The 13,686-nt window shown below is 34.5% G+C and overlaps 1 protein-coding gene across 4 annotated transcripts in view; it reads right to left on the bottom strand.

The window, feature by feature from the left end:
• LOC125660880 (pre-mRNA-splicing factor ATP-dependent RNA helicase PRP16-like) overlaps positions 1 to 13,686 on the bottom strand; it is a 47,746-nt gene that overhangs the window by 22,949 nt on the left and 11,111 nt on the right. For all 4 annotated transcript variants that reach the window (XM_048892701.2, XM_048892715.2, XM_048892712.2 and 1 more), the window contains 12 exons: positions 12,910 to 13,127; positions 12,216 to 12,401; positions 11,357 to 11,515; positions 8,567 to 8,725; positions 8,187 to 8,267; positions 6,329 to 6,490; positions 5,979 to 6,125; positions 5,634 to 5,844; positions 5,470 to 5,532; positions 5,109 to 5,264; positions 2,180 to 2,280; positions 1,867 to 1,913 (listed from right to left, as the gene is read on the bottom strand). In XM_048892701.2, the coding sequence (XP_048748658.2) occupies positions 1,867 to 1,913; positions 2,180 to 2,280; positions 5,109 to 5,264; positions 5,470 to 5,532; positions 5,634 to 5,844; positions 5,979 to 6,125; positions 6,329 to 6,490; positions 8,187 to 8,267; positions 8,567 to 8,725; positions 11,357 to 11,515; positions 12,216 to 12,401; positions 12,910 to 13,127 (1,690 nt within the window). The remainder of the gene's footprint in view (positions 1 to 1,866; positions 1,914 to 2,179; positions 2,281 to 5,108; positions 5,265 to 5,469; positions 5,533 to 5,633; positions 5,845 to 5,978; positions 6,126 to 6,328; positions 6,491 to 8,186; positions 8,268 to 8,566; positions 8,726 to 11,356; positions 11,516 to 12,215; positions 12,402 to 12,909; positions 13,128 to 13,686) is intronic.

Here is a 13,686-nt window from a genome sequence, read left to right as displayed (position 1 = left end):
TATGCACTACCAAGTAACAGACAGTCAGCTTATATTTCTTTTGCAAATTAATGAATTGAAAGTAGTTGCATTATTTCATTTAAACACTGAAATTTTTTCAAATAATGTTATATACAGGTAGAACTCTGAATGAATTATAAGCTAGGTCTTTTTATAAGTGCATATATAATTTTCTTTAAAGTGAATAATCTTTATTAGAAAATCAATATCAGCAGCAATGATAGGGAACGGTATAAGCTCTGGAAAAGGGACATAACTTATCCCTCAATTGTTAAATCACCCACCCCCAGTAACCGGCCATTTTCTTCAGTTAGACAGCAGGTCGGTATGGAGGAGTTTCACAGTACACAAATACAGTGGAACCCCGTTATTACGTTCCCCCTTTAATACGTTAGTCCGCATATTACGTTGGAATTTCAAAGCACAAAACCATTTCTTAACAAACCTATATAAAATAGACCTCGTTATTACGTTGTCCTAAGATGCCGGGACTCGGTATTACGTTGTAAAAATTCCGACGAAAATGTAATAAACCCTAATTATTCAATAGTGATTCTCAAAATAATAAGCCATTCACACCACGTAAATTTCCTGGTCTGTTTGGGGATTAGAGACGCTTGACTGATCACGCTTCAATAGATCTAGCGACATCAATACAGGTGAATACCCCGTATCGAAGCTAGTGATAAACAATTAAATAATGTTTATTTAGGAATTGTACTCTATGAAATTTACTTCATTTTTCATATTTTGATAATCAAAGAAATAATTTCTCAACCACCTGTGTGTTCAGCATAGCGTGATTACCTTTGCTATTAAAACTCCATTTACGGACAGCTTTGGTACCAAACATGAAAGACAAGACTTATCGTAGCAATGTTAAAACCGCTTGGGTAACTTCTTGGACATAGGTGATTAAAGGTGTTCAATTAAAAAATTGTCCGTTGTTTGGACATGCAGCTTGGGTGTTCGTAAATCTCGTACATACATACACAAATCAAACTGTCCTGTGTTATCGGCCGATTCGTGCACGGCATTTACCTCTGTGAATATTCTAAAATCCCCTGATGCGCACGTGATTTTAGTGCCATCATTTAGCGTTGTAAATGAAATCTTCGTGCATCATTATATTTTTTTATGTGGATTGCGCTTAAATTGTTCTCCGTGTTTATCGTTGGTGAGAAAAGTGTGTAAGTGTTGGGTATCGTGTACGTTTTGTGTCTATAGTTTTGTTGTTTTTTGGATGAGATTTTTTTATTGCGTTGTGGATTGTGTAATTAACAAACTTAATAAAAACGATGTTTTGTTATTTTTTTAATACGAATGTTGAATACGAACCGGAACGAGTTATTGAGAGAAATTTACATGAACGCATTGTTTTAAAGTTGAACAAAATGGCGGTCCAAACGAATGCAGAAAAGCAACGTTTATCAAAACATCCTTATGAATCCTACACCAGAAATAAAGAAAAGGGATAAGAACATGAAGAATTACGGACATTAAAGATAAGATGTAAATAAAACAAATTATCATAGTCTTTTAAACAAAGAAACAGTAAAGATATATTCACACACCCCTTCACGGAGTACCAACGGACGATATACAATTTCCAAACGATATTTTTAACGGATTTCACTGGGAACGTTTATTACGTTGCCCCCGGTATTACGTTATTTTATCGTGACAAAATGGAAAACGTAATAACAGGGTTCCACTGTATCAATATGATTATAAAAAAATGTTCATCCCATTAAATTTCAAATCATATCACAAAAAAATACAAATTTTCTCTGTACCATCACTAACTGTACAGACTTGATCACATGAAATGACAACACATTGACATCACAAACATCAATCACTCACCCCGGCCCGGTCCTGCCTGCCCGCCCAGAACGCTGATTGGCATTAGCCTACATAGAACACAAAAAATTTCATAGGTCATACTGTTGATTAAGATTTATGAATACACAGGTACTTGAATAAAAAATAATAAACTATTTCTGTTATAAACCTATCATTTAACATAAATACTATGTGAATGGTTTATTACAGAAATAGTTTATCATCTACAATTCAAGTGACTATGGGTTAATATGGTATGGACAAAGATGTAAATAATTTTCTGCTTCAGTTCGTAGAATTGACAAATACAATACAAAAGTGTGGGATTTCTCACCTGACTGATGGGAAAGATCTGCAGGGCGTCCATACCAATTTTAGGATTAAACACCTTGAGTTTACAGTAGCCAGCATCCACCACGAACATGATACCATCCACTACAGAGAAAAATCAGCAACATATTACACAATGTCAAAATAATGTCAAAATAAACAACTACAGAGAAAAATCAGCAACACAATACACAATAATATCAAATAATATCTAATAATATAAAAATAAACAACTACAGGGAAATATCAGCAACATATTACACAATGTCAAAATAATGTCAAATAATGTCAAAATAACCAACTACAGAGAAAAATCAGCAACATAATACACAATAATGTCAAAATAATATCTAATAATATAAAAATAAACAACTACAGGGAAAAATCAGCAACATATTACACAATAATGTCAAAATAATATCAAATAATATCAAAATAAACAACTACAGGGAAATATCAGCAACATAATACACAATAATGTCAAAATAATATCAAATAATATCAAAATAAACAACTACAGAGAAAAATCAGCAACATAATACACAATGTCAAAATAATATCAAATAATGTCAAAATAAACAACTACAGAGAAAAATCAGCAACATAATACACAATAATGTCAAATAATATCAAATAATATCAAAATAAACAACTACAGAGAAAAATCAGCAACATAATACACAATAATGTCAAAATAATATCAAATAATATCAAAATAAACAGCTACAGGGAGACATCAGCAACATATTACACAATAATGTCAAAATAATATCAAATAATGTCAAAATAAACAACTACAGAGAAAAATCAGCAACATAATACACAATAATGTCAAAATAATATCAAATAATATCAAAATAAACAGCTACAGGGAGACATCAGCAACATATTACACAATAATGTCAAAATAATATCAAATAATGTCAAAATAAACAACTACAGAGAAAAATCAGCAACATATTACACAATGTCAAAATAATATCAAATAATGTCAAAATAACCAACTACAGAGAAAAATCAGCAACATAATACACAATAATGTCAAAATAATATCAAATAATGTCAAAATAAACAACTACAGAGAAAAATCAGCAACATATTACACAATGTCAAAATAATATCAAATAATGTCAAAATAAACAACTACAGAGAAAAATCAGCAACATATTACACAATAATGTCAAAATAATATCAAATAATATCAAAATAAACAACTACAGAGAGAAATCAGCAACATATTACACAATGTCAAAATAATATCTAATAATGTCAAAATAAACAAGAGGTACTGTGAGCAATGCTCACTAAGAATACCCCCTGCTTACCCCAATCTCCCAAAGGGTGTTGTTAATAGGTATAAATTACCTCTTTCCCGAGTGTAAAAATATGGTATGCCTTTGTAGAAGAAAATGGAAGATATAGTCCGAACACAAATCCATGACATAAACCTATAATTTTGACCTTGAGATCAAAGGTCAAGATTATAAAGAGGTCATGAATGTACATGACACATAGTTTCATGGTGATACACCCATGTCTTATGGTATGACTATGTCAAAACCCTATAATCAATTTTGACCTTGAGGTCAAAGTTCAAGGTCATAAAGAGGTCATGAAGGTACCAGACACATCGTCTGATGGTGATACATTCATGTGTCAAATATGGTATGCCTTTGTCAAAGAACAAAGAAGTCATGGCCCCGACACGAATCCATTGTAAAAACCTTTAATTTTCACCTTGAGGTCAAGGCCATATGGAGGTCATGATGGTACATGACACATCATCTCATGGTGATACACTCATGTGTCAAATATGGTATGCATATGTCAAAGAACAAAGAAGTCATGGCCCTGACACAAATCCATTGTAAAACCTTTAATTTTGACCTTGAGGTCAAGGTCATATGGAGGTCATGAAGGTACATGACACATCGTCTCATGGTGATACACTCATGTGTCAAATATGGTATGCCTATGTCAAAGAACAAAGAAGTTATGGCCCGGACACGAATCTATTGTAAAAAAAAAACCCCTTTAATTTTGACCTTGAGGTCAAGGGTCAAGGTCATACAGAGGTCATGAAGGTACTTGACACATCGTCTCATGGTGATTCACCTGTGTGCCAAATATGGTATGCCTAAGTCAAAGAACAAAGAAGTTATGGCCCGGACACGAATCTGCACAGACAGACAGACGGATGGATAGACAGACAGTGATTCCTATATACCCCCCCCCCCCTTGAACTTCGTTCGGGGGGGGGTTAATAAACAGCTGCAGGGAGACATCAGCAACAAATTACACAATAATGTCAAAATAATATCAAAATAAACAACTACAGAGAAAAATCAGCAACAAATTACACAATAATGTCAAAATAATATCAAAATAAACAACTACAGAGAAAAATCAGCAACATATTACACAATAATGTCAAAATAATATCTAATAATGTCAAAATAAACAACTACAGGGAAAAATCAGCAACATATTACACAATAATGTCAAAATAATATCAAATAATGTCAAAATAAACATCTACAGGGAGACATCAGTAACATATTACACAATAATGCCAAATAATATCAAATGTCAAAATAAACAACTACAGAGATACAACAACCTGTTAACATATTACACAATAATGTCAAATAATATCAAAAGAAACATATACTGTAGTTAAACTCATAACAGTTTCTTGATATACACCTTTACATAAATCTGCACTTGACATGTAAAACAATTGATTAATTTTTTTTTAAGGGGGGGGGGGATCAGAAACTCATGTTCAGTATGAATGAGAAAATCATATTACTACTGAAAAAGAGTAAAGTTGATACAATGAAATTGACTGTAAAGGGAGGGGGGGGGGGGGGGGGGGGGGGGGGGGGGGGTAAACCTGTGATACAATGAAATTGATTGTAAAGGGAGGAAACCTGTAAGTGAAGTTTCTGCAATGTTTGTAGCCACAATACACTTTCTAACTCCATCTGGGGCTTTCTCAAAGATCTTGGCCTGGAGATCACTGGGTAACTGTGAGTAGATAGGGAGGACAGCTAAGGGAGGGGCCTCGTCTAGTTCTCCCAGTCTCTCTAACAAATTGAATCATGGGAAATTTAAATCAAACAAAAGCAAACTTAAATACAATCTAAATATCATAACATTTTAATAATTACCAATATCCAAAATATTTTCTTACATCAAAATGATTTAATTCATCATAGAAGTATATTCAATTATAAACTTGATCTACAAATCAACTGTATTAAAAGTAAGAAAATTCTTTACGACACGCACCTGTTAACAGTTCACACGTCACTTCGATGTCCTCCTGTCCTGGCATAAAAACTAATATGTCTCCTGCAACAAACATGTCAATCAATTACAAAACTAAAAGATTTAATGAGCAACAGTGAGTCACATCCCTCTTAGAATTCCACTGACCGGACACGGGGACTGACCTTTCATCCCTGTCAGGTGGATCTGCATGGACTGCTTGACCGCTGAGTCCACATAGTCTTCCACGACATTCTTACTGAAAAAAATCTCCACAGGAAAAGTCCTGCCAGGAATGGTGTATGTTGGCACATTGCCAAAGAAGTTGGCAAATTTATCAGCATTCATTGTGGCTGATGTCACAATCAACTTCAAGTCATGACGTCTGGCAACAACCTGCAAAATACATACAGACATTAGTACGATTTGTAAAACTAATATAATGTATAAATTTCACTGAGAAGGCTTGAAATCACTTCTTTTGCCCTCCTCCTTTCATTGCTTTCCTTTCTGATCTATAAAAACATTACATCTCTAAGGAGTCCGAACAAGACGTCTGTATTGAGTGACCGTTCGTGGGCTTCGTCCATGATGACTGCACTGTAATTGTCCAAGTCCGACTCACGTAAGGATTCTCTCAGCAGAATACCATCTGTCATGTATTTAATCACCGTGTTCTGCAACACACAAAAAATCCTCACCAATGTTGTTGAAATAGTAAAATAGTATCAGTGACAATTTTTAAAAAACAAAATGACTTGCAAACCTTGAAAAAATATACACATTGTTTACTACAGCGATCTGTGTCTTTATAGATTTATGATAAAATATGTGACCAGAATGCGAACAATTGATAAACAAATAAAAATTTGAGATAAACCTCGGAAGTACAGTCCTCAAAACGAATTGCATATCCCACATCCTGTCCTAGCTCCACCCCCATCTCCTCGGAGACTCGCTTAGCAACAGACATGGCTGCCACTCGTCTGGGCTGTGTACAACCCACCATTCCGTACTTTGTATAGCCATCTTCATGTAAATACTGTAAATCAAGGTTATATCAGAAAAGGTAATATCAGTAAGAAAAGGTCAAATCAGTAACAGTCTTATTAAGAAAGGTCAAATTATAAAGGTCACATAAGGAAAGGTCACATCAGGAAAGGTCAGCATGAAATGATCTCATTCCAATCCTCCTAAAAACAGTGACTATCATATTCATATTGTAAATGAGACAAAGTGAAATGTTCAGTTTCCAAATCAACCTTTGAAACAGTAGAGGTAGAAATTTGTAGACATTGACAAAATATACAGACTAGAATGTTCCCAGGAAAATAATACAGGCCCTCTGAACATCTGCTTCCTTTTGTGGCTTGTAACTCTTATTACTGGGTACCAAATTTCAGCAATTGAAAAAAAAAACTTATAAAGGTGTTTCACACTACATTCTGTAACTTTCAATATAACTCATCTAGATTGTCACCAAATTTCATCAAATTTACCTAGTACTGCTTGAGACATTCGAAAATTTATTTTTAAAAAATCAATATATGCACCCAGGGGTGCATGAGCCAAGTTGCATGGGATACATTGTAAAGTCAGGAATGATGTGGCATATTTATAATTGTGAAGAACTAATTTCAGTTTTAAACTTTTCGAGTTACTGTCCAGAAACCATATTTGTCTGAAGTTTTCAATTTATTTTCGGTCACTGTGACCTTGACCTTTGACCTTTTTTCTCCAAAATCAATAGGGGCCTTGCTTTGCTGGTATCCAACAATATATCCAAGTTTCATTTGATTCAAATTAAAAGTTTTCGAGTTATCCTCCTGAAACCAAAATTTTTGGGAATTTTAAATCTATTTTCAGTCACTGACCTTGACCTTTGACTTATTTTCTCCAAAATCAATAGGGGTCTTCTTTACCTGGTACATAACAATATCTTTACGTATCATTTGTTTCGGATTTAAACTTTCTAAGTTATCATCCGGAAACCAAATATTTCTGAAATTTTCATTCTATATTCGGTCACTGTGACCTTGACCTTCGATCTATTTTCTCCAAAATCAATAGGGGTCTTCCTTACCTGGTACCCAACAATATATCAAAGTTTCATTTGATTCGAATTTAAACTTTCTGAGTAATCATCCGGAAACCAAATTTTTCTGAAATTTTCATTCGGTCACTGTGACCTTGACCTTTGACCTTTTTTCTCCAAAATTAATAGGGGTCTTCCTTACCTAGTACCCAACAATATATCAAAGGTTTCATTTGATTAGATTGTAAACTTTTCGAGTTATCATCCGGAAACCAATTGTTGTCACCAAAATTGGGTACCCTGTCATAGGAGTTACCAGCCTTTCTCTATTATACATGACAACGGTACCCAGACGTTTGGAGCGTCTGTGATACCTGAGGCCTGTACGGAAATCAGGGATCGTAGTATATATTAAATGAAATTCACACTAACTAAACATCACATTCTTATTTCTTACAATTTTAAAGTTCTTGGGAATGACAGGGGGAGAGACAATGGACAAAGAGATCCCCAAAATTCACTACGCTTCACAGGCACCACAATAATTCCGTATAAAACTAACCTAAGTCAGCTGAGTTGATATAAAACTAACCTGAGTGAGCTGAGTTGATATAAAACTAACCTGAGTCAGCTGAGTTGATATAAAATTAATCTGAGTCAGCTGAGTTGATATAAAACTAACCTGAGTTGATATAAAACTAACCTGAGTGAGCTGAGTTGTCTTCCCTGATCCAGTTTCTCCCACAATGACAATCACATTGTTGTCTCTGATGACATTCAGAAGCTAAACAATGATAAAATAATGAAAATTCCGAGACTGAATTCTTATTGCACAGAAATATTTCAAAGTGTATAGGTATTTGTGGGTACAGTTAAATGATCAAATGAAGAAATCCGGTTCACACAAATTTTTGTTAATCCTAAACAGAATTTTAACATTCATTAGGTTTGTTTGGCAATTGGTGAACAGAATAATACACTTATTTAAAAGCGTTAAACACAACTGTCCATGTACAGCTGGTATCACAAACCACTGAATAAAAACAAATATGCATGTAGCTCGAATTGAAAAAAAAGAGAGACCTCATTTCTGACTGCATAAATAGGTAAGTATTTTCTCTGGTCTCCAATACTTTTCCTCTTGGCAAATTCACTGACTGCCTCATTTTTGTCTTTGAGAAGATCTGCAAACTTGTGGTCTGCTTTGTAATCCAAGTCACCATTCTCCAAAGTCTTTTCTTTCTGAAATAGACATTGTTCTAATTATAGATCGTTATAATCCTTATACAGACATTGTTCTAATTAAAGATCACTATAATCCTGAAATAGACATCTTTCTAATTAAAGATCACTATAATCCTGAAATAGACATCTTTCTAATGATAGATCACTATAATCCTGCTCTCATTATAGAAAGCTATCATCCTGTAGCAGATATCACTCTAATCATACAATGTTATCATCCTGTAAGGGACATCACTCTGATTGATTGATTGTATCTTGTTTAACGCCCCTCACAAGAATTTTTCACTCATATGGAGACGTCACCAATACCGGTGAAAGGCTTCAAATTTAGGCCTATGTTCAGCACTTAAAGGACACAACGCATGTTTCCAAACTTTTTCATTTTTTCAGCAAAATTAACTCTTTTTATGCCTAAAACTACTTTAAATGTGTTTTGAATGAAATATTTTGCGTAGTTTTCGAGTTTGAAAGCGATGAAATTCAAATCTTGCAATATGCATATTTTCTTTCGCTAGTTTACGCGTCATTTTGTGTGACGTCATATGCGCCCTCGGGTTTGAAAACATCTATTAGCCATTTCATAAACAGATTAGATTTAATCGACAAAAAACCAATTGTCACGTTAACGGCTTGTAAATAATAATGCATTAAGATGTTTTGTGCCGTGTTCGGGTGTACTAGTTGTCGGTAGAAAGGATTTAGACCGAGTATTTTTCAATTTTTCGAAGGAAGGTACGAGAAAAAAGACGTGGATAATTTTTTTGTTGGAGCAAGAACTTTACCTTAAAAAAACCACACAGTCACCTTTTCAAACATCGCTTGGACAGAGACCCTGATAAACTGCGAGAAAATGGATATAGCGAAGCTATAAGCACTGGTAGGCCTATTCTGTTTTGCTCTTCAAATTCAATACACACTCGGATCAATTGACCTTCACCTTGTAACAACATATATCGACGATACAATGTAACTTCTACCAACTGGTAGATTTACAACAACAAAAAATAAAGGTACAAAATAATTGAACTTTTAATTATATAAATAATAGAATATTGTATTTCCTAACTTTAAATTGAATTATAAAATTATTTCTTTATTGAACTCGTAGCATCTTGAGTGCGTCAGTAGGCTATAACGCCGTGTTCCCACTTCGTACTTCCTAAAGACGTGCAGATCACAAGTCAAAAATAGTAATAAGATTGCTTTATCAAAATAAAATAATGTGATTACCACTTTAAATTTTAATATTTTTATTGATTTGTGTGTGTGTTGTCTTTTTCTTTCTTTCCGAAATGCACGCGTGACAATAGCTTGGCATGGGGCCTAGTTGTCAACAATTTAACGTATCATAATTTGTCTAATCCAAAAATAAATAATGATTGCACTGTTTATTTTAGAAAAACAGCGCCAATTACAGATGTATAAAGGAATAATATCCCCAAACAGTTTGTAGACAGCGACCCATATAAACATTATTTACTCACAATTTTGACGATTTCATACACGCTTTACTCGCTATATTTGGGTATTTACATCGTTATATGTGTGCACTGGTGGCGAACACATATAAAACTCGGACAATTTATCAACATCGATTTAAATGTTGCCCATGGTAAATTAATTAGGCCCCTAAAAGTTGAGTTTTTAATAATATCTCGCAGTACTTTCACAATCCGAAGGGCGCATGTGACGTCACAGTACCACGTGACTACCTACCTAATTAACTTGACTTTTTGAAATCGGGGCTTAGATTTAAGTCGGTATTGTGGTTAATTATCGCAAAATTTCGGCGAACGAACTATTAGAATTAATTACTATAAGCATAAAGAAGACAAAATGCATGTAATATTGTATACTTTGAAAACATAAGATATGTCCTTTAAGGTCATTGAGCAGTGAGGGTTCTTTAGCGTGCCACATCTACTGTGACACAGGACATCCATTTTAAAGTCATCTCCAAGGTCCCGTGACATTCACAACTGATGCCGAGCATTTGGCAATGGAACTGTCACTACATGTTTTAACGACTAAGATCTGTAGTGGCCGGGATCATGCAGGACAAACACTCTACCTCCAGACCAATGCGGTGGTTTACACTTTGATTTTAGAATGACAACAGCAATTACCGAAGTAGTTATACAATTTAACATTCATTAGAATTTTTATATCACTAAATGAGTACACTTATAGTGAAGTACTGGGATTCATTATAAATGTAATTCGTTATATCCAATGAGTTCTTGATATCATTTAAAACTACAAGGAATGAAATTCTCTTCAATGTAAACGTGAATTCATTATATGCATGTTCACTGTAACCATGTTTTACTGTATTTTTCTTCAAAACAAAGCATCATCCTTATTTAAATTATCACAAAACTCTTCACCAACATATGGATACTGTAGATTCTTAAATGTAAGCGACGAATGTATCATCGCATATTTTGGCAAGAGCCATCACTTGTGAAATAGAATTACTCGCTTTTAATTTTCTGTTGCTAAATATGTGTACAAATTTTTGATTAACAGACGACACACAAATTAATGTTCACAGGTATTGACACCAGTATACAAATAATTTCGCCATATTAGGTACTCACGTAAAATAAGGAATCTACAGATTCTAACCTTTTCTTCTTCTTTCTTGACCCCCATGATTTCACCAATTTTTGTCCCTGCCAGTTCCCACTCCTTTTTCTGGGCCTTCCGTTTCTCTTTCTGGTCCCGGTGAATGCGGACTACAGCGCAGCCTTTTCTGGCCACCTGGGCCATGTCTGCGGTAGGGTCCTATTAAAATAAGGTGCACAATGAATAAATTGAATACATGTATATGTAAATTATTCAGAGTCAACAACGACTGAAAATAAAACTTTTTTCTTGATTAAAATTGGCAGATATTTAGGAAAACAATGCATTTCTTGATTTATAAACTTTTCTAAAATGAGCTTAGATGACAACAGTTTATAAATTGTCTTCATAATCATATGAAATTTTTGGCATAAAAATAAAAAAAGCTTTTTGAAAAAAGTCAATGACAGTTAAGACCTACTCAAGACCCAATCATTGACATAAAACTTACCTTTGACCCAATTCCATTAAAATAAGCATAAAATCTATCTGCGACCCAGTTCCATTATAATTAACGTAAAATCTATTTGTAACCTAGTCCCATCATAATTAGTGTAAAATCTGTGACCCAATTCCATTATAATTAGTGTAAAATCTATTTGTGACCCAGTTCAATGAATTATCAATGTAAATCTATCTATTTCCCAAACATAATTAATGCAAAACCTATCTTTGCCCCAATTAAAACATGATTCATGTAAAATCTCTGAGTCACCCAGCTCAAACATAACTGATTTAAAAAAATCAACGAATGTACGTAGAATTTCTTCAGGACATGTCACCATGTAAAGTGCATGTACTACCTATACATTGTCACGGACGACATCATGTATAACATTGTACAGTACAAACCCGTTACCTTGACGGGGATGACAGGCTCAGGCTGCTTGGTAAATGTGATCCTGCCATCCAGAAATGGTGGGACAATGTTGTGAACCAACAAGTGAACCCGGGCCTCGTTGTCCTCTTCGAAATCCTCATCAAAATTTGTTCTGACCACCACTCCACTCCTCATCATTCTGTTGGTTTCCCAAAGTTCATTGTCCTGTTCAAAATATCCAAAGCTTATTGTCCTGTTCAAAATATCTAAGGTCATTGCCCTGTTCAAAATATCTATATTCATTGTTTTGTTCAAAATATCTATATTCATTGTTCTGTTCAAGATATCTAAGTTCATTGTTCTGTTCAAAATATCGAAAGTTTATTTTCTTGTTCAAGATATCTTATGTTGATTGTTCTGTTCAAAATATCTAAGTGATTCATTGACAGTAAAACTTTCTCACTACATAAATCTATATGTAAACTCCCAAACAATACATCTTTGTTCAAATAATGGGTTATTACAAATTCATAGTAAATTGATAGCTTTGACCTTGGTGATACGACCTTGGCTTGAGGCACATCTTTAGTAATCGGCAATACTTAACTTTATAGTCACTCAATATAGATCACAGTTTGTGACAGACATATAGACAAATGTGTCAAGATCAAAATTCCTCCACCCACCAGCAGATATATAATCCTAATTATTCATTATACATGTACACACTAACCCTCTGATGCTGGGCCTGCCTAGCGGTCATCTTCTTTTTCTTTTTCTTCTCGACCTCCTCCTCCTTTCGTTTGGTATATTCGGAGGACATTCCAGAGAATGGGTTGTGTTCGTCATCGTAGCCTTCATCCATTCCATACCACTCCCGATCCAGTCGCTTCTGCTCCGTCTCCCAGTCCTCGCGCTGCTCCTCCGTCATCTTCTCAAGGTCCACTTTACCTGCATTCAAATTTTTTTCATGCGAAGAAATGTTTCAGCAGAATGCTACATAACATATCATACAAAACAACACAAACTCGCTCCAATGATTACACGTCAGTCACATGATTTGGTCTTCATCTGCTGATAAATGATGGGGAATGTGATGGGGAATGTGATGTACTACTAATGTGGCACCACCACTGTCAGTTAATGTGACACAACTACTGTTAGTTAATGTGACATCACTACTGTCAGTTAATGTGACATCACTACTGTCGGTTAATGTGACATCACTAGTCAGTTAATGTGACACTACTACTGTCGGTTAATGTGACATCACTACTGTCAGTTAATGTGACATCACTACTGTTAGTTAATGTGACATCACTACTGTCAGTTAATGTGACATCACTACTGTCAGTTAATGTGACATCACTACTGTCGGTTAATGTGACACCACTACTGTCAGTTAATGTGACACCACTACTGTCGGTTAATGTGACACCACTACTGTCAGTTAATGTGACATCACTACTGTCAGTTAATGTGACATCACTACTGTGACATCACTACTGTC

Source organism: Ostrea edulis, chromosome 1 (assembly GCF_947568905.1).
Source record: "Ostrea edulis chromosome 1, xbOstEdul1.1, whole genome shotgun sequence".
NCBI classification, from domain to species: Eukaryota; Metazoa; Mollusca; class Bivalvia; order Ostreida; family Ostreidae; genus Ostrea; species Ostrea edulis.
The sequence above is the reverse complement of the archived record's forward strand: the minus strand, read 5'-3'. Positions and strand labels throughout refer to the sequence as shown.